The 20127-nt window shown below is 40.1% G+C and overlaps 1 protein-coding gene across 4 annotated transcripts in view; it reads left to right on the top strand.

Annotated features, from left to right (window-relative positions):
* The first annotated feature begins 314 nt into the window (after nucleotides 1–314).
* Nucleotides 315–20127, top strand: part of EEA1 (early endosome antigen 1) — a 114857-nt gene continuing 95044 nt past the window's right edge. For 2 of the 4 annotated variants that reach the window (XM_043562091.1, XM_043562089.1), the window contains exon 1: nucleotides 332–598. In XM_043562091.1, coding sequence (XP_043418026.1) covers nucleotides 575–598 — 24 coding nt within the window. In that variant the 5' untranslated portion in view covers nucleotides 332–574. Of the gene's footprint in view, nucleotides 599–20127 lie in introns of all 4 variants that reach the window. The other 2 variants (XM_043562092.1, XM_043562090.1) reach the window with 2 other exon arrangements.

Here is a 20127-nt window from a genome sequence, read left to right as displayed (position 1 = left end):
CACCCCGTAACCTCTTCACCCGCCGAGGTCTGGGACCACCCCAGGCCGCGGCCCAGGTCTCCCCATCCACCTCCCCGGCGGGCACGCGGTCGGCGCGCGGGCACGGCCTCTGACGGAGCGCGGGCGTGCGCTCGGCGGCCGCGGCGTCCCCTTGCCCGCCGGAAGGAGCGGCGGCGCCAGCGTCCTGCCGCCTGTCCGTCACGCAGCCGCCCACGCCGCCGTCGCTTCGGATTGGTCGCAGGCCGGGCCGGGCCCCTTAGGGCCCCGCCCCCCGCGGATGGACAGGCCGGGAGGGCGTGGCGCGACGGGCGGGTCCGCCCAGCTGTCAGTTACGGGGGCGGCCCGGCCGGCGGGCGGGCGCTCGCTGGCTACCTCGTCTCTCGCTCGCGCGCGCTCCCTCTCGCCGCCTGTGGGGAAGTCGGGGCCGCCCGAGCGGCTGCCGCCACCGCCTCGCCCCGACCTCCTCCCCGGTCCCTTCCCGGCTCAGTCTCTCCCGCCCGCGCACCCCCGAGTAGTGAGTGGTCCCGCGTAAGGTCCGGAGAGTCACCGCGGCGGCCCGGGTGGTGTTTAAACCATGTTTAGGAGGATTTTGCAGAGGGTAAGAGAGTGAAACCGTCTTTCCGGCAGCACGTGAGCGGGAGAGCCCGAGTCCGGGGCTGCGGGCGCCGCCGCCGAGCTGAGGAGCCCAGGAGGCGGCGTGGACGCCCCTCCTCAGCGCGGGCTCCTTCCTTCTGTAGGCCCCGCAGCCCCGGGAGGCGGTTAGGCCTCGGCCGTCCTCTCCGGGGGCGGGCCGCGAGGGCAGGGAGGGCGGGTGGGGCGGCGGCGGCGGGGCGGCAGGCCGGAGCCCGGGCCGGCGCCGAGTCCCCGGCGGCCCCGCGCGCCCAGGCCCGGCGCCGCGCTCCCGCGCGGGGCTGTCAGTGCGACGGGCGGCGGGGTGGGAGGGTGTGGTGCCGGCGCGTTCCTTCCAGCTCCGGGAATGGCAACGCAAAGGGAGTTAGTGCGTCCAGACGGGTGGAGAGCGCCCCGTGGGAGATCGCGGGAGGCTTGCTCAGCCTCTGCATCCTTCGCGCCCACCGCGCCCCCCAACTTTGCACGCACCTGCCACACTCGGCTGGACAGTATTGCAGGGTAATGTGGTTAAACCCGGCCTAGCTCGGGCCCAATCGTGGTACCGACACTTACTGGCAAAGTCAGCTGAGGAAGAAGATATTACTCACTCTTGGAACCCCCGCCCCCCAACCCCCAATTGAAAATGCGTTTCCCCCTCTCAGCCCAGGACCCTTTTTGAGCTCTCCAAGAATAAATTCGCAGTAAGCCTTATCCAATGATATACGCATACTCCTTCACTTTCTGCCAGTGCTACTATCCCTATTGGAAATCTGGGGGGGGGGGGGGGGGGGGGGGAGGGGGAACAACAACAAAAACCCCTTAAGATATAAAAAATAAGAACATTGGAAAGCTGTAGGTGTGTTGTTTAGAAATCAGTTCCTGGAATAATAATAGGGCATATTTTCCTACAAGAGTTACTGTACTCAAGTTTTTGTTTTGGATAGCTTTTTTTTTTTTTTTTTTTTTTTTTGAAAGTGATGGGGGAGCGGTGCAACAAAATGTAAATGATTGAAAAGTTGGGGCCAAACTCATTAGATGGTTGCTGGGGAAGTAGCCTCACTAGTTCAAAGGACAAAAGAAATTAGTGCGTTTGTAGTATTCAGCCAAGGAATGTGCCAAAGACAGTTGAGTCATCCACTATATGGAAAGGGAGTATTCTTGGCTCCTGCATAGCTTTGTGAAATGTTCAAGTCATGTGAAACTTGGTCATCCGTCTGGGGGAGAAATAGTTAACTTTTGAATCTACCACCCTGTATTGACATTTGATGATTTTCTGCAGTGGTTTTGTCAGAGTCTTTTAAAATCTTGATAAGCTGATGATTTTGGCAGTAGCAAGGGCATGCCCTTTACCCTTGCCCTCAGTTCCTGTGTTCGATAGTAAGGACATCTGTGCGTGATTTGCTTGTAGTCCTTGGAGATTTTTCTTTTATGGGACCTGGAGGAACGGATTAGCTCATGCTTCAGATTGTGTTTCTGTCGTAGTTCCACATCTGAAAATTAGTTTGCCTATGGTCTGCTTTACAGTTTATAAATAAAACAAAGTGTTTACTGACTTAGCAGCAGCTTCTGCTAGGGTTGCCTGGCTGGCTCAGTCTGGGGAGCATGCGACTCTTGAGCTTGGGTTCAAGTTGTGAGTTCGAGCCCCATGTTGGGTGTAAAGATTACTTAAAAAAAAAAAAAAAGATTAATAAAAAAAAAAGTATTCTGGCATTTATAGATTCGTTTTCAGAAATATGGAATACTTTCCAGTACTCTTGGTTTAATGTTGTTAAGCATTACCATCATATTAGGACTATTTTTATATAAAGACCACGTGTTGATACATACACATCAACTGTGACCGAAGTTTTAATTAAAACTGCAAAATTGGAATTTGTTCTGGTTATTACTGAGATGTGGTATAGAATCATCACATATGACTAAGTCAGTTGAAGACTGACTTTCTTAACCAAGGCATTATTGACATTTGTGACTGGATAATTCTTTGTTGTGGGGGGCTGTCCTTTGAATTCTAAGATGTTTAGGAGGATCCCTGGCTTCTCCTCACTTCAGACCAGTAGCACCCTTCCCCCATTCCCTTTCCCCTCGTGACAACCAAAAATATCTCCGTACTTTACCATATTCCCCTACGGACAAAATTGCCCTTGATTGAGAGCCACTGTGTTAAATATGTATACTCTTTTATACGTATAAAATTTGAATTGTTTCTCAGTTACTTTTTGTTCCCTGTGTATTTATTGAGTGTCAGTAAAAGTCAGACATATGCAAGGGGCTGGGATACACTTGATAAATGGGTCCTCCCTTTAAAACTCACAGCCAGATAGAGGATGTCGACCATTTAAAAGTAATTACAGAGTTCCCCGGGGTGCCACTCTGGGTCAGGGTGTTGGGACCATCAGGAAAACTTCTGGTCGGAGGGCATATTCCTACAGTATATACTTTATTGACTCCACAGGTGGTATTCACTAACAAGTATAACTAGAATCTTTAAATTATGTAACATGGCAACCATTTTATTTTACCCCACCCTGATAATCTTATTTCTCAGCGGAGGTGATAAGATATTAAGATGAAAGTTGCTAATTTAGGGATTTGTTTGAAATGGTCTCCATGCTTTAGCGTTCTCTTTTTAGATGACCTTTTCATTTTAACTGCTGTTATTTTCTTCTGAATAGTGTCCTTTAAAAAGCATTTTTAAAGAAGAAACAGACAATGTGCTTGCAGTCAGTTGTAACTCTGAGTCACTGAACATCACCAATAAGGTCCCAGGGTACTTTACAGAAAATGTTTCTGTTTTCTTCTTCCTTTTTCTTTTTTGTTTCCATTAGCTTACTATAAGTTGTCTTTCTGAGGCTTGAAAGGGTCTGATTTAGAAAAAAAAATCTTTTTATGGTTGCTTCAACATGTATGTATTGACTATTTCGCTTAATGGTCCTTTGAAGAGAATTACGAATTTAAAGTGCTTGATGACCATGGGGTGTCTGGCTGGTTTAATTGGTGGAATATGCAATTCTTGATCTTGGGGTTGTAGGTTTGAGCTCCACGTTGGGTATAGAGATTCCTTAAAAATAAAATCTTAAAAAAAAATAATAAAGTGCTTGATGACCAGACAGGTAGATGATCAGCATTTAGTACTTTAGGCAGTATGTAAACTTCGTTGCTATTTCTTTCTTAAGGAATTTACAGTGGTTTGGAGTATTAGATTTCCTTTTGCTGGTATATGCCAATAACATTGCTAAAGAAAAAAATGGACTTAAGTATTCTAGAATTGTAGAAATAAAAGGCTTCTTTTATGGTCAGCAGGTCTATTTGATTTTATTTTTATTTATTTTTTTTTATTTGATTTTAAAAATGAGGAAGTATAAACAGATTAAGTGATTTATCTAAGGGCAACACGGTTAGTAGATGTCAAAACTGAGCCAAGAGCCAGATTTTCCCAACTCAATCCATTTCTCTTTTTCTGGTACCTTGTTGCCCTTTCCACTACTCCTCAATTGATATGGTTAGCACTCTGCTAATCACAGTGGAAGATATTGGGAAAATATGAGACTTAACTTCTTCCTCAAGGATATGATTAAGTGCCAGAGAAATTGGTACAGACAATGAAGGCTGTAGTGGTACAGAAGAGGAAAGATCGGAATGATCCTGTGTGAGTGGGTAGTCTCCTTGGAGAAAATGAGCATGAGGTGGGGTTTTGGAGAATGTGTGTGTGTAGGAGAGGTCTTAGGAAGGTTTCTTTTTAGGAAGGAGTTACAGTATAAGTAAAGATGCAGAGATGGGAATGAGTTCATTCTTCCTCCTTCCTTTACATATTACTTTTCAGTAAGCAGATATTTGTAACACTTGGCTATGTGCTAGAAACTGGGGATACAGCAATGAATAAGATACAGTCCTTACACTCAAGTAGCTTACACCAAGTGACTTTTAGAGAGAAGAGATCTGTTTACAGCACGGAGAAATTGAGAGAGAAATTTACAAAGATAGTGTGACACCCCATTGTGGAGATGCTTGCTTTTCTAGCTCATCCCTGTTCAATGCAAATGTGAATTTCATATGTAATTTGAAGTTTCTAGTAGCCACATTTAAAGTAAGAAGAGGTGAAAAAAGATAAAGTAAAAACAGGTGAAATTAATTTTTAAAACATATTTATTTTGACCATGTATCTAAAATATTCAATATAAAAATTATGATATATCTTACATTCTCCCTCTCTCTCTTTTTTAACTAGGTATCTGAAATCTGGTGTGTATTTTGTACTAACAGCAAAGCTCAATTTGTACTAATCATATTTCAATTATTCTATAGCCCTATGTATTGGGTGGTGCCGTTTTAGTTGAATACATATTTAACTTTAAACTTTTTATTTGGAACTAGTTTCAAACTTACAAAAAGTTGCAAGAATAAAATAATAGGAACAAGGAACAGCTTTTTAAATTTTTTTTTCAAGTTTATTTATTTATTTTGAGACAGAGAGAGAGAAAGGACAGAGGAGGGGCAGAGAGAGAGGGAGAGTGAATCCCAAGCAGACTTTCAGATGTGGGGCTTGAACTCACAAACTGTGAGATCATGACCTGGGCTGAGATTAAGAGTCAGATGCTTAACCTACTGAGCACCTAGGTGCCACTACAAGGAACATTTTTCTCACTTTCTTCTCTCTTCTTTTTCTGTCTTTTTTTTTTTTTTTCTTCTCTGACTCATTTGAGGATCAGTTATGGTCTTTTACCTCTGAATACTTCAAGGAAGAATAGGGATATTTATTTACCTAGCCACTGTATAGTTGCCAACTTCATAAATATACTTTGGTTCAGTTACTATCTATAATTCCAGTTTTGTCAGTTGATCTGGTATGTCCTTTGTAACATTTTGCCCTCACCAGTTTAGGGTCCAGTTAGGATTAGGTAGTATATTTAGTTGTCATATTGCTATAGTCTCTTTTTATCTGGAACATTTCCACAGCATTTGTTTGTATTTATGAAGAGTACAGATCCCCTCCTGCTTTTTTTCCCCCTACACTGTTCTTCATGTTATGTTTATGTGATATTTTCTTGTGATTAGATTGAGATTATGCATTCTTGGCCAGGATGTTGCCTAGAAGATGTTGCCTCACATCTGGAGACCCAGGGTGTCTTTCTGTCCTCCGTAGGTGCTGTTAGATTTGATTACCTTGTCAAAGGTCAAGGTGTAGCCCATTTTTGACTGTATAATACTATTCTTTCTTTTGCCATTAGTAGGCATCTACTTATAAGACCCTGCAAATATCTTGCTCCTTATCAAAAATTTCCCTTAAATTTAGCATCCATTGTTCATTCTTTGTTGTTCATTGCCTATCTAGTCTTCACCATAATGACTGCAAAATGACGATTTTCCCACTCCAGCATTCCCTTCTCCTTCACCAATTGGTCATTGGGTTTCCCGTTCCTCCTTCCCTCGCTCCCTCCCTCTCCATTTCCTTTCTGTCAGCTTCCTTTTTTCTTCACTAATTTCAGTTTTTAAAAATGGTTTATAACTCATCACTGTTCTTAATTATTTTGGTGCTCTAATTGTGTCAGATTTGAACAGTGGGAGCCCATTAGGGTGGCCCTGTGTCCTTTTGACATTCTCCAATAATTTTTTTTTAACCTCTTCGCTACTTTTTGGTATAACAGTGTATTCTAAGCTCATCCATTACTCTTTCCTAGAAAATAGCCAATTCTCTGAGGAGCCCTGTGTCTTTTAGTGGGGATCCAGATCTGGGGTAACTTTTCTTCTTGTTTATTTCAGCAGACAAATCTGACATTTTGAACTTTATTCTGTAGGCATTATGAAATCAGTAAGATTTTATTAAGCAGGGGTGCCTGGCTGGCTCAGTTGTAAGAGCATGCAATACTTGGTCTTGGGGTTGTGAGTTCGAGCCCATGTTGGGTGTAGAGATTACAAAAATAAAATCTAAAAAAAAAAAAAAAAGGTTTTATTAAGCAGTGAAATATATCTGGTATGCAAGACAGGCAAAATTTTCCTCTACCTTCTTCGGGTGTGTCTGGCTGGGCCTAAGAATTTAACTGACATAAGGCAGACTAACAGGAGAAAAGCATGCAAGTTTTATTAAATTTTTGCATGTATATGAGAAGCTTCACAAGAGTATGAGGACCCAAAGAAGTGACCAGACCAGGTGTTTATACCTTGTAGACAAAGAAACAATACGTTTGTGAAGAATTGACAAGACAGTGGGTTTGGGTTAAGGGTAGTAAATGGTGAAGAAGTAGCCAAGAAGATAAAGCTTAGTTGAAGAGGTTTGTTTATGCAGATTTCTCAGTTCCAAATTCTCTGTGTCTACTGATGAGAAAATCTTTTTTCCTCCCGGTACAGCGAGGGTGCCTTTCACATGAGAGTTTTATCTCTTGCTTTCAAAAAGAAAAAAGAGGGTCAGAGTGTTCTTATACCTGCTGTTTTAGTGCCTTTAATTAAAGATAATCAATATGCTAACCTGGCATATTTTGGAATGACATTCTGGCTTTCTTCAGGCACAGAGTTGGGAGTTAAAAAGTTTGTGGAATGAGTATGAGAGGAATGTTTTAAGGAAGAGCAATTTGTCAGTGTTGCATGTGATGGATTAAAACCATAGGAGAGTATAGGTAGAGATGAGATAGGAGAGATTTTGATATTTAGGCGCTCAGAAATTATAATTTACATTAGAATGACGACAGTGTGTGCAGAAAAAGGTAATGTATAAGGAAGACCTTTTGAACATATCTCTTCCTCACATGTCTGGTGTGGGCCCACTGTGTGTTGTGGACACACTGATGAGTAAAAGACATAAACCCCCGTGGAGCTTGGTGTAAGAGAAACTGTTCAAAAATCCCATAGCTATATGGTCATGTGGGTGAGTCCTAGGAAGGAAAAGCACAGGGACCCCCAAGAGCATACAGCAAGAGGGACCTGATCTAAACTAAGATGTTAGGGAAGGCTTCCTAGATTGGTTACACATTTAAGTTTGATGCAGTTACTACTAATTTATGAAACACATTTTAAAAAGTGGTATTATTTTCTCTCTGTGGAGATTTATTTTTAGTGTGCTAAGAATAGCGATTGAGATACAAAAGAACCAGGGCTTGAACTAAGTTTTCTCTTCTTATCCTGGTGGTCTTTTGCTTGAGCTAAAGAGACAATATAATTAGTGGTTAACAGTCTGAACTCTCGAGCCAGACTGTCTAGGCTGATATTGTTTCCTAGTTACTAGCTGAGTAGCTTTGGGCAAGTTACTTGATTTCTCTGTTTCCTTAATAATAATAGTACCTGTCTCATAGGGTTGTTGTGAGGGGGGACTGAATTAATACACGTAAACGTCTCTGACAGTATCTGGCACAGAGTAACTACCTCTCTTTAAATGTTAGCTATTGCTGATGTTGGTATTTTGTTACTATATACTCCAGGTTCCTTCAAGGAACACTTTTCTTATCAATCTCCTTGTGTATGTGTGTGTATACATGTGTGTACAGTCATTCATCATACTATTGGGCATTTATTCTGTGCAAATTGCTGGGCTTGGGGATAAAAATTCTTGCGGAGTTTTAATGAGGGAGACAGATACTTAAATAATTACAAAGTAATTTAGAAGATGTTGGGGCACCTGGGTGGCTCAGTTGGTTAAGCCTCCAACTCTCAGTTTAGGCTCAGGTCATGATCTCACAGTTTGTGAGTTCGAGCCCCACATCAGGCTCTGGGCTGACAGTGCAGAGCCTCCTTGGGATTCTCTCTCTCTCTCTCTCTGTCTCTGTCTCTCTCTGTCTCTCTCTGTCTCTCTCTGTCTCTCTCTGTCTCTCTGTCTCTCTCTTCCTCTCTCTCTCTCTCTCTCTCCCTGACCTTCCCTGCTTATGTGTGCTCTCCCTCTTTCAAAATAAATAAATAAAAACTAAAAAAACCCACAATGTAATGTGCTAAGTGTTAATAGATACACAGAGGAAGAGTTTGTGAGCACAAAAGAAAGAGGAATTCTGTGAGGGGAGGGGTGGGTGGAGACTGTTGAAGGCCTTACTGACACTGGCAGTGACAGGCCAAGAGGAGCAAGGGAGAGAAGCCATCTTTAGAGACGGGGGCCAAGCAAATGCAAGAGCATGAAATAGCCGAGCACAGCATTAGGGGAATTGTGAACATTTCTGTATGTGGATGGGGGTAGTTATAAGAGATGAGACTGGAAAGTTTTGGTCTATATACATACCACAGGCGATAAGGAGCCTTGGAATTTTTTAAATGATGAAATCTGTAATAAGGAAAACCCTCCAAAAATATTTTTTCCAGGTAATCTTTATAAAAAGTAAATTGGGTAAACCACTCTTTTGTCTAAAATCTGTTGGTGACTAATCACTGCCCACAGGAGATGTCCAAACTTTTTACTTTGGCACACAAGGCCCATAATGCTCTGATCCCTTTATAGGATTCCAGGCTCATCTCCATCTACTGCACATGCTCTGCCCCTGCCTTTCTCACCAGTTGTGTTTCCCACCAGTTGTGTTTACCCTGTTCTCTCATCCCTTCATACCTCTGTAGAAGTGCTTCGTTCTGCTCACAGTGTCCTACCATCACTTGTAGGCATTGCTCAGTTCAGATGACACTGGGACTTACTTGCCTGCTTTTTTTTTTTTTTTCCCTCCTCTTCTCCCAAAACATCCCATACCAATTAGGAGAACAGGCTTTTGGTATTAGACTATCATTTAAGGTCTGGGCTCCTCCACTCATGAGGGTGAGATCTTGCACAAAATTTCAGGCTCTCTGAGACCCAGTTGCTTTATCTGTAAATGGGGGATTTTATATACCTCAAGTGTTGTGGAAGGATTAAATGAAATAATGTTCATGAAGCACTCACCACAGTATCTAGCATTCGGTACACATTTAGTATTTAAGAGCTATTATACTTCAGGTCTCTAGAAAAATTTTTATGTTGTTTTTGTAATTTGTTTACTTGACTCTTTGTCTACTAGACTTGAGCTCTCTTATGGTGGGGATTTTGTTTTCTTTTTTAGTGGGTAGGCTCTAAGTTAGTGTTTGATGCTTGGTGGTTTTTCACTAACATACTCTGACTACTTGGTGGCTGTGTAGAGAGGATGGCTACATTAGGGGAGAGACTGGCTAGAGAATAATACCCTTTTATTCCTAAAATTGCTGCACATTAGAATCATTTGGAATTCTTATCCAAATTCTTCCATTGAAACAGAATTTCTGGATCTCTAGTTTTCAGTTTAGGAGATGGTTAAAGCTTGAATTTAGACAATGGCTTTGGGGATAGAGAAAGAATAGAATGATTTTCAAGAAAATTAAGGTGTAAAATTGATAGGGTTTTTGGACTTGTGAGTAGTTTGGGTAACTGAGAGGATGATGGAATGGACTAAGGTAAAGAGTAGAGGAGGAAGAAGAGCAGTTTGGGGAGGAAGATGAATGTGAACTAGAGGTGTGGCCATCCCAGTGGAGATGTTCACGAGGCAAGTGGAAATATAGGTCCAACACACAGGAGACAAGTGGAGGCAAGTATTAGATACGTATAGATGTTGTAGAGAAGTCAAGTCAAATAAGTACAGAGAAGTGTCCACTGAATGGAACAGTTGAGTCATACCTAGTTCAGTTTCAGGAGAGTCATAGGGATAAATTGGGAAGTAAGGAAGTAGAAGCAGGGAGCACAGATTACTTCCTGAGGAATATAGAGTAGAGGAAGCAGAAACTAACTTAATATTAAATGCATGAATGAAATTTGTCATCCTTAGACCACATTCTAATAAATGATTTTATCTTATTTTAAAGGTTTAAAAAATTTTTTTTAATGTTTATTTTTGAGACAGAGAGAGACAGAGCATGAACAGGGGAGGGGCAGAGAGAGAGGGAGACACAGAATCTGAAACAGGCTCCAGGCTCCGAGCCATCAGCCCAGAGCCCGACGCGGGGCTCGAACTCACGGACCGCGAGATTGTGATCTGGCTGAAGTCGGACGCTTAACAGACTGAGCCACCCAGGGACCCCTGTTTTTTTTTTGAGAGAGAGAGAGAGAGAGAGAGAGAAAGAGAAAGCACAAGTGGGGGAAGGGGCAGAGAGAGAGGAAGAGCAAGAGAATCCGAAGCAGGCTCCACACACACTGCCAGCGTGGAGCCCGATGTGTGGCTTGAATCCATGAACTGTGAGATCATGACCCAAGCCAAATTCAGTTGCTTAACCAACTGACCCACCCAGGTACCCCTAATGATTTTTATTTTCAAGAATTATAAACTTCCTCAAATCAGTTTAAGTTGAAAGGGGGATTTATTGTAAAATTTCAAAGTGATCCATGAATAAGAATTGCTATACAGTTGGGTCTGAAGAGAATGGTGTCAGGGACAGAGGGAGTTTTTCTCTTTGCCTCACTCTTTCATGGACCACTGGCATCATTGTGTCTCTGTGTGCATCCTCCTCATTGCTGCCTACTCAGTATGCTCAAGACCCCAAATGGTCATCTGACCACACAGTTCTACTTACTTTTCACCTTAGTTTTGTGTAGCCAACTGACTCAGTGTCTCAATTCCCAAAATCCAAGAGAAGACTAAAATGTCCTCAGCATCTTTTCTTGTTGGGTTGTGCATAGGTCTCTGGCTGGCCAAAGGTGTTCATTGATGGTTTAGTCAACTGAGGCTGGAAGTGGAGTTGGTCATATGATACTTAGGACTGTTCCTTCTAAGAGTGGTATCATGAAACACACATTTTACATATCATTCTTCTAGAAATAAGCTTTACCATGGCTCTGAAATAGTGATAATAGTTATGATTAAGTTCATTTGGTTCTAGGAATAAAGGATCCATCAGCTTAGCTCAAAAATAGCATAGTAGTGGTTATAAGGATGCACTTGGCAATAAGATGGAATTTCGTAGAATTTCAAAACCAAACATTTAATATGGTGCTGAGCCTCTCAGACATTTTTACTGGAAGGCTTTGAAGGCTCTAAGGCAGTGCTATTCGGAACTTCATGACAGGGCTTTATAGATTATCACTCTAGAGTTGAGCTATTAAAGGACTCAGTAACTCTTCATATATTTGTGTCCCCTATATCTATCTACTTTTGATTTTGCTCTCAGCTAATTTTCTTACCCTCTATTCTAGTGTTTTTTTTTTTTTTTTTTTCTTCATGGCTTCTACATACTCAGAGTCTATGGTCTTTTGAAACCTTAGCTGGTTTATAGCTTTGATTTGCTGAAGTCTTTCATGTACTTTTACTTTATCTCCTGATTACACTGTTTATCTACTTAGTGCCAGTTTATGTGGCTAATTGATCACTTTTCTTCATGGTTTGCAGTTCAAAGGCCTAATAAGCATGGAACTCAGCAGTAGTTCATTCTTGGTATTGGGGTGCTTTTTTTTTTTCTTTTTTTCTTTTTCTTTTTCTTTTTTTTTTTTTTGCCACGCGGCCATGTTATTGGCTGCTAGCTAGCTTGTGAATATTTGCTGTTTGGTCCAGGTGATCACATCTTTTGTCATGGCAGTAGACATGGGGTCATATAACCTGGCTGTCTTGGACTGTATTCTCAACCTGGACTATGGTAGGATAGTTTACTTTAGGATGGAACCGTGGCCATTGCCTGTACTATGATTGATTGACATATTTAATACAATAACATGAATAATTTAGTTGCACTGACATCTGTTTAAGTGTTGCATGGACTGTAGCAGTAGTTGAAATTTAAAACCACCCTTTCCCCCATCATTTCAGTTTCTAATATCAGACTATGGCTAAGTTTTACATAAATATGCTAATATAAAAGTTTTTAGAGTTTCATTGATACTTTATTTGGACTTTATTGGCTAAATAATATTTGGAAAATGTATTAAGAATTTCTGTCTTTATACAGTGCTATGTCAGAATACATTGTCTTGTGAGATGGATTAAATGGTAAATCATATTGAGTCAGATCTCTGATAAGGAAGTATGCATTTGTTTTGTCCTGTGAGACATTTTTTTTAATTTAACCTCATATCTGCTTGTACCTTTTTTTTTTTTTTTTAATTTTTTTTTTCAACGTTTATTTATCTTTGGGACAGAGAGAGACAGAGCATGAATGGGGGAGGGGCAGAGAGAGAGGGAGACACAGAATCGGAAACAGGCTCCAGCCTCTGAGCCATCAGCCCAGAGCCTGACACGGGGCTCGAACTCACGGACCGTGAGATCGTGACCTGGCTGAAGTCAGACGCTTAACCGACTGCGCCACCCAGGCGCCCCTGCTTGTACCTTTTAAATATTTGAAGCAATGATCTAGTTTTGAAATAAAAATATTTAAAAATAATAAAATATGTTTCTGGTTATGAAAATAAACCATGTATATCATAGAAGTTTGAATATATCATAAAAGGAAAAGTGAGAAGCAACAGGGCTATAGCATTGTGGATGGTTTAACATTAAGAGCACAAGCTTTGAAGTCAGATGGAATCCCAGCTTTATGCATTATTACATTAAAAAATACATTTTTTAATGTGTATTTTTGAGGGAGAGAGAGAGAGGGACAGTGTAAACAGGCAGGGGGCAGAGAGAGAGGGAGACAGAGAATCCGAAGCAGGCTCCGGATTCTGAGGTGTCAACACAGAGCCCAATGTGGGACTCATACTTGCGAACTGCGAGATCATGACCTGTGCTGAAGTTGGACACTTAACTGACTGAGCCACCCAGCGCCCCAGTGTGTTATTATATTTGTAAGCTTAGCTGACAATTTATTTAACTTTTTTTAACTGTATTTCCCCCCTTGGCTAAATGGGAACAATCCCTTTGACTTTATTCAAGGATTGCTAAAAGCATTAAATGATATAGTGTAGACAAAGTGCTTGGTTGGCATTATGCCTGTCATAGAGGTTATATGTTACTGTTGTTAACAGAAAGATAGAATATTTCATTTAGCAGACGACCGATTGACATTTTTGTAGTATAAAATTCAAGTTTCTTACTTGTATCATTTTAAAAATGCAAATAATCTAGAAGTGGATACTCTGAGCTTTACAATAAGATTCATGGGTTATTTTGATTTTGTTAAATTTTTGAGTATAAAAGCACCTGGGCAAGTAGAGAAATCCCTGAATTTGAATCAGAAGACTTGAGTTCATGTTCTCTATCTCTGCAGTCAGTGTGATCTTAGGCAAATCATGGAGTTTCTCTTGACTTCACTTTCCTTATCTGTCCACTGAGGGCATCATCACCTAGGCAATTTCTAAAGTGCTTTTCAGGGTAAGCCTGTTACTTGAAAACCAAAAGAGTACCAAGATTTTGAGTCTGCAGATCATTTGCAGCCCTGAGGTAGCATTTTAAGTGTTATATAACAAATCAAAATAACTTTTAACCTATTTTCTAGCATCTTTGCTAAGGAAAAAAAAAAAACCTGTCTTTAGAGCAAGAATTCAGTGATAAATTTTGATAACTCGTGTAAGGTTACTGTCACAGCACTGCCATGTAGTAGTTTCCAGAAGATAGTAGGTCCCCTTCTCTACTGAGATCTTCCTTGCCCCCAGCGTGTAGCCCTTTATAAGTATCTCAGATGCAAGTAAGGGACATTCATTGCAGTAGATGCTTTGATGCAGCACCTAGATCTTCCTTTAAGATGGAGTCACATTCCCCTAGCTGCCTGGAGTCATGGCTGCCGATGGCTCTTGGCTGCATCCTTCTCTGGGAGTTGCCCTAACAGAAAGAAGCTGCCTGATCCAAGATTATGTCCCTTTCCTGGAAACAGCCTGTACTTCATTACTGGTTGATGTGGAGAATACAAAGAATCCTCCTCTTGCCTTGGTTAGGGACTTCTGTGAAGGGCCATCCAGCTTTAGGACTCTTGGTGGGATTAACTAAGGCCACTGTTACAACTGTGCTACTGATTAGTACTTTCGTCTGCTTTCTCTGCCCTGTCATATTGCCCCTGTGCCCGTACAGGTGTTCTTGGGAGCACTGCCCAGTAAAACTGCTTGTAGTTTTCAGGGCCTCAGAGTCTGTTTCCTTGGGAGCCCAGATTATGAATCATCTGCTATTTGGATAGTGTGTCTTAGAGATTTTTGTGTCATAAAACATGATTATATTCAGGATGGATTTTAATTTTATTATCTTTGTGTTCTACTTCTTTAAACGGATCCTCTATAGATCTCTTAGAAAAGGAATCTGTAGTCAGTAGATTAGAATTTGTTAGATTCTAAAGTACCATGCAAGACCATTTGCTGGGATTTTGAGTGGAGCACACTGATGCTCTGTTCGGGAGGTTTTATTATCAGCACCATTCCCAGTTCCCTCAACAGATTTTAAGACTTAAAGAATGAAAAGTGGCTTCTTCTTTTTATTTTTGTAATGTTTATTTATTTTTGAGAGAAAGAGACCAGTGTGAGTGGGGTAAGGGCAGAGAGAGAGGGAGACACAGAATCTGAAGCACGCTTCAGGCTCCGAGCTGTCAGGATAGAGCCTGATGTGGGGCCCGAGCTCACGAACTGTGAGATCATGACCTGAGCTGAAGTTGGACGCTATCCAACTGAACCACCCAGGTGCCTTGAAAAGTGGCCTCTTCTTAAAACTAGATTTTGAACCCTATTTTGGTATATTTTTGTGTCTGCCTATCTGTATTTTTTGAATCAAAACACCTGATACTCTAAATTTGCTTCAAATGTATAGCTCAATTGTGATTATATGTTAGATATTTAAAAAATGTTGGATATTAAATACCTTTACTCCTTTACTTAATATTGACTTAATTGTATGATGTCTGTAAGCCCAATTTAGTTACTAATAACTTATCTGTAATTAGTTTTAATAGTCTCAGTCTCTTACTGATTTGACTGCCTTTTTCTTTTTCTTTTTTTTTCTTTTTGATTGGCTGCTTTTGAGAGATGTTAGTTTCACATAACCATTAATAACTGGTAAAAGTTTTAGAGTTTTGAAAATGTCCATAAGAAAGTAAAGTGTACATAGAGATTGGAAATATGGTTGATTGTTTCTGTGTTTTTCTTCCTGTTTATTTTGAGAGAGAGTGAGGGAGCACAGGGGAGGAGCAGAGAGAAAAAGAGAGAGAATGCCAAGCAGGCTCCTTGCTATCAGCACAGAGCCCCACATGGGAATTGATCTCATGGGCCGTGAGATCATGACCTGAGCCAAAAAGGAGCTGGAAGCTTAACTGACCGAACACCCAGGCGCCCCTGGACGTGCTTTTAAGTTAGCCAGTTTAGGACTCAAATGAATCATGGAATGAGAATTTTAGAGCTGGAAGGACCCGTGATCTTGTCCTGTCCCTGTAATTCTTCCTTGAAGAAGTTGAGATTAGAGAAATTGTCTTGATGGGGATCAGACAGATGACCAAGAAATATTTTGGTTAGTAGAGAGAATATTGAATTGGGACCTGGGAAACCTGTTTTAATTGCAACTTTACCATTACCAGAGTGATGTCAATCAAGTAAGCTTAGTTTCTAGGGCTAGTTTCATCATCTATGAAGTGATACAATTGGAATATAATTTCTGAGATGTTTTCCAACTTTTAAACTTTGTTTCTTGTCTTAATGATATGAATGACTACTATGTACAGTATATCTACCAAATGCTAGGCAGTGTTTTAAACATTTTAAGTGTATTATTTCATGTAATTCTTACAACAGTTCTGTGAGGCTGACATTATTAGTTCCACTTTACAAATGGGAATTTGGGGCTTAGAGAAGTTAAATAAATCTACAAAGCTTCTTAGTGGGTAACTGGAATGAATGCAGATCTGTGAGACTCCGGCTTCTGTATTCTGAATCACTATTCCTAGATTTAGGTGGACTTTTGCTTTTGGAACACTTAATAGGCGCTGCTGAAAATAGGAGCCAGTTGCATTAGGTAAATATATGCTTCTGACACCCGTCTCTGGCATAGGGTAGTATTGCGTGTCAGTATGTTAGCCAGGAAAGACTTAGGATTCAGAAGTATATTGTGTGTTAGTACTTAGGAAATTTTGGAGAGGGTTGAAATTAGATACAACCGGGGGATAGCCTCTTAGAAGCCCCTTTGAAAGACAAATTGAATAGGAATTGCACTCAATTTAGCATTAATAATTTAACAACATGAGTGATTGTATTTGCTTACTCATTAAAGTTGTAGGATGGTTCCAGGTTAGGTGGAATTGCTCACATTTCAGAAAATAGGAATTGTTCTCAGTTGAAAGCTGATGAAAATGAGTTAGTTAAATGTGGTATGTTGGCAAAGAAGCTTGCCATTTTTAAAAATTATTTATTAATTTATCTTAAGTAACCTCTCCACCCAGCATGGGGCTGGAACTCATGACCCCGAGATCAAGAGTCACACGCTCTACCGATTGAGCCAGCCAGATGTCCTGAGAAGCTTACTATTATTTTATGTGGTTGTATGATGGATAGAGAAGCTTCCGTGAAGTCATTGGTACCATAAGTTTTCTAGGTCATATTATTGCAAAAGTCTGAGTAAGCTTTCTTCCTTCAGGATATATTCTGTTTTAAGAAGGCAGAGAAATAAGAAGGAAGTTTCAGGACAAAAAAAAAAAAGTAATTAGCAAAAATGAATTATGAAACAAGTTTAAAGGTGTTAGAATTATAATGGAGGTGAGAATAAAGAGTATTAGTGACCATTTTCAAGGTTGAAGACTTAGAGCAAGTAAGAAGGACTTAAGAGACAAGTTTTATGTGAAGTTTGAGGCTGACAGCCCGGAGTTAGAATTAGGAATACAGGAGGTGTGAAATGAAAAGTAGAAGGTCCCCTCCCTAGGGAACACTGGTAATAGTGTCTTTGTATTTTTCCACAATTTTCTGACGCATATATCCATTAATATTATACAGATATGATCATAGTCTTCATATTGGCTTTGAATTTTTTTCACTTAATATAGTTTGGAGATCTTTAAGTACCAGCACTTTCAGAACTACTTCTTTTATTATTTGTTTGTTTTTAATAACTGCATTATATTCTATGGATTAGCAAAATATGGCTAGTCCCCTGTTCTTTCCTTTTACTCCCTAGGCTTCTTGGGCTTACTTAGGTCTGTTTACTAGGACTATTTTTGGCAAACTTGATAAAAGATTTTTTTGCTGGTGGTAGTAGGATTATGTAGTTATATCTTTGACTTGCTTACTTTTCTGGGAAGGTAAATCCCAGAAGAAAAGCCACCTCTACTCTGGAAAAATAAAGGATACAGAAATGGGGAAAATGTAGTTCTTGGGAGGTACAGCTTTTGTTTCCAGTGCTTTTGAGGATGGGGTCACTAGTTTTTAAACCTCTTGTGGGATGAAACTGTTGAAATGTTGATGGGTCAAAAATGAATTGCTAGTTTTATACAGTTCTTTATATTAAGTATGTAATTTAAAGGCTCTTTAACTTTTTCACCATTCAGCTCCTTTCTTTTTTTCTCAGATGCAGGAGTTGTCATCAGATCCAGATACCTGACTTTTATTTATAAATTCATGTCTCAAGCATACCATTTTGGGAAAGAATCTTACTATGTTTTTTAGAGTAGGGTAGATAATAGATGGTAGAATCGTTAACACATGAGAATCTTATGGATTTTAAATGAACACAATAAAGACAGACTCTGGATAAGTTTAGAACATTTTAGAAGGTTACATTTTGGGAAAATGTGACAGGAATGTGGATCATCTATTGAGGTTTGCTTCTTTTTTTTTTTTTCTTTTTAATATCAAGAAAAGTTTCACTGTAAAAGTAATTTGACTATGGATCTAAAATTCCGAAAAAAAAAAAAAATTAGCAACACCAAAACCAGAAAAACTAAAAACCAAAATATCCATAACTGTTTTGCTACAGAAATCATTATTTATATTTTGGGATATATATCCTTTGAATCTCTCATATAAATAGTTTTTGTACACAATTATAATTACAGTGTGTATGTTTTCTTTTTTTTCTGTGCAGCTTTTATAATCATTTTAATGGATGAATTTGAAAGTAGTATCACTTTTTCCTTACTTGGCATTTTATGTTAAGTATTTAATAGTTATGAATAGGATGTTTGCTTGTTGAGACAAATGTGTAGTGAATTGCTCTCAGTCTTGGGTGCTTACGGTGCATCTCAGTGGAGATGTCCAGCAGAGAAGCAGTATGGTTTAGTGATGATGAGCTGGTTTGCTCAAGTTAAAATCCTTTCTTGCATTAATTAGCCATGTGACTTTGGGCAAATTACTTATTTCCACACCTCATTTCTCTCGTGTGAAATGGAAATAATGATAGTATGTACCATTAATGTTTTTTTGCTGAGGATTATTAAGTTAGTTGTTGTGCTCTGAATCTTGCCCATTGTTTTACTAGATTTTCAGTTCCTTTAAGGTAACATCTAGATAGTAATGAATGATGATGTTATAGGAGAAAAAGAAGACCTTTAATCCTCCAGATTGTATGGAATCCTCCAGATTCCATCATTGGGATGGAATATCAAGTATTAGAGACAGATTGGTAATGGTTGGCATGAATGGCAGATGGATGGGCTGTGTTGATCTTTTTAGCAACCCTCAAATGATTGTAGTTTAGTTGGTGTAGTAGAGAGAGCAATGCAAGAGGAATCAGAAGATTAGCATTTTAGATTTTTTTTTTTTTAATTTATATTCAAGTTAGTTAACATACAGTGTAGTCTTGGCTTCAGGAGTCGAACCCAGTGATTCATCTCTTACATATGATACCTGGTGCTCATCTGAAAAGTGTGCTCCTTAATGCCCGTCACCCATTTAAAATCCCCCCACCCCCTTCCAGCAACTCTCAGCTTGTTCTCTGTATTTAAGAGTCTCTTACAGTTTGCCTCTCTCTGTTTTTATCTTAGTTTTCCTTCCTTTCCCCTAGTTCATCTGTTTGTTTTTTATATTCCATTGATGAGTGCAATCATACAGTATTTGTCTTTCTCTGACTGACTTATTTTGCTTAGCATAATACACTCTAGTTCCATCCACGTTGTTGCAAATAGCAAGATTTCATTCATTTTGATTGCTGAGTAATATTCAATTGTATATATATACACCACATCTTCTTTATCCTTTCATCCATTGATGGACATTTGGGCCCTTTCCACACTTTGGCTATTGTCAATAGCACTGCTATAAACACTTGGGTGTATGTGCCCCTTCGATGCAGTGCTCCTGTATCCTTTGGATAAATATCTAGTAGTGCAATTGCTGGGTCATAGGGTAGTTCTGTTTTTAATTTTTTGAGGAACCTGCATACTGTTTTCCAGAGTGGCTGCACCAATTTGCATTCCCATCAACAGTGCAAAAGGGTTCTCCTTTCTCCACATTCTTGCCAACATCTGTTGTTGCCTGAGGTGTTAATTTTAGCCATTCTGACAGGTGTGAGGTATTATCTCATTGTGGTTTTGATTTGTATTTCCCTGATGATGAGTGATGTTGAGCGTCTTTTCATGTGTCTGTTTGCCATCCGGATGTCTTCTTTGGAAAAGTGTCTATTCATGTTTTCTGCCCATTTCTTCTCTGGATTATTTATTTTTGGTGTGTGTTGAGTTTTGTAAGTTTTTTATAGATTTTGGATACTAACCCTTTATCTGATATATATCATTTGCAAA

This window comes from Prionailurus bengalensis, chromosome B4, assembly GCF_016509475.1.
Source record: "Prionailurus bengalensis isolate Pbe53 chromosome B4, Fcat_Pben_1.1_paternal_pri, whole genome shotgun sequence".
Lineage (NCBI taxonomy): Eukaryota > Metazoa > Chordata > Mammalia > Carnivora > Felidae > Prionailurus > Prionailurus bengalensis.
This window is presented reverse-complemented; position numbering and strand designations above follow the sequence as displayed.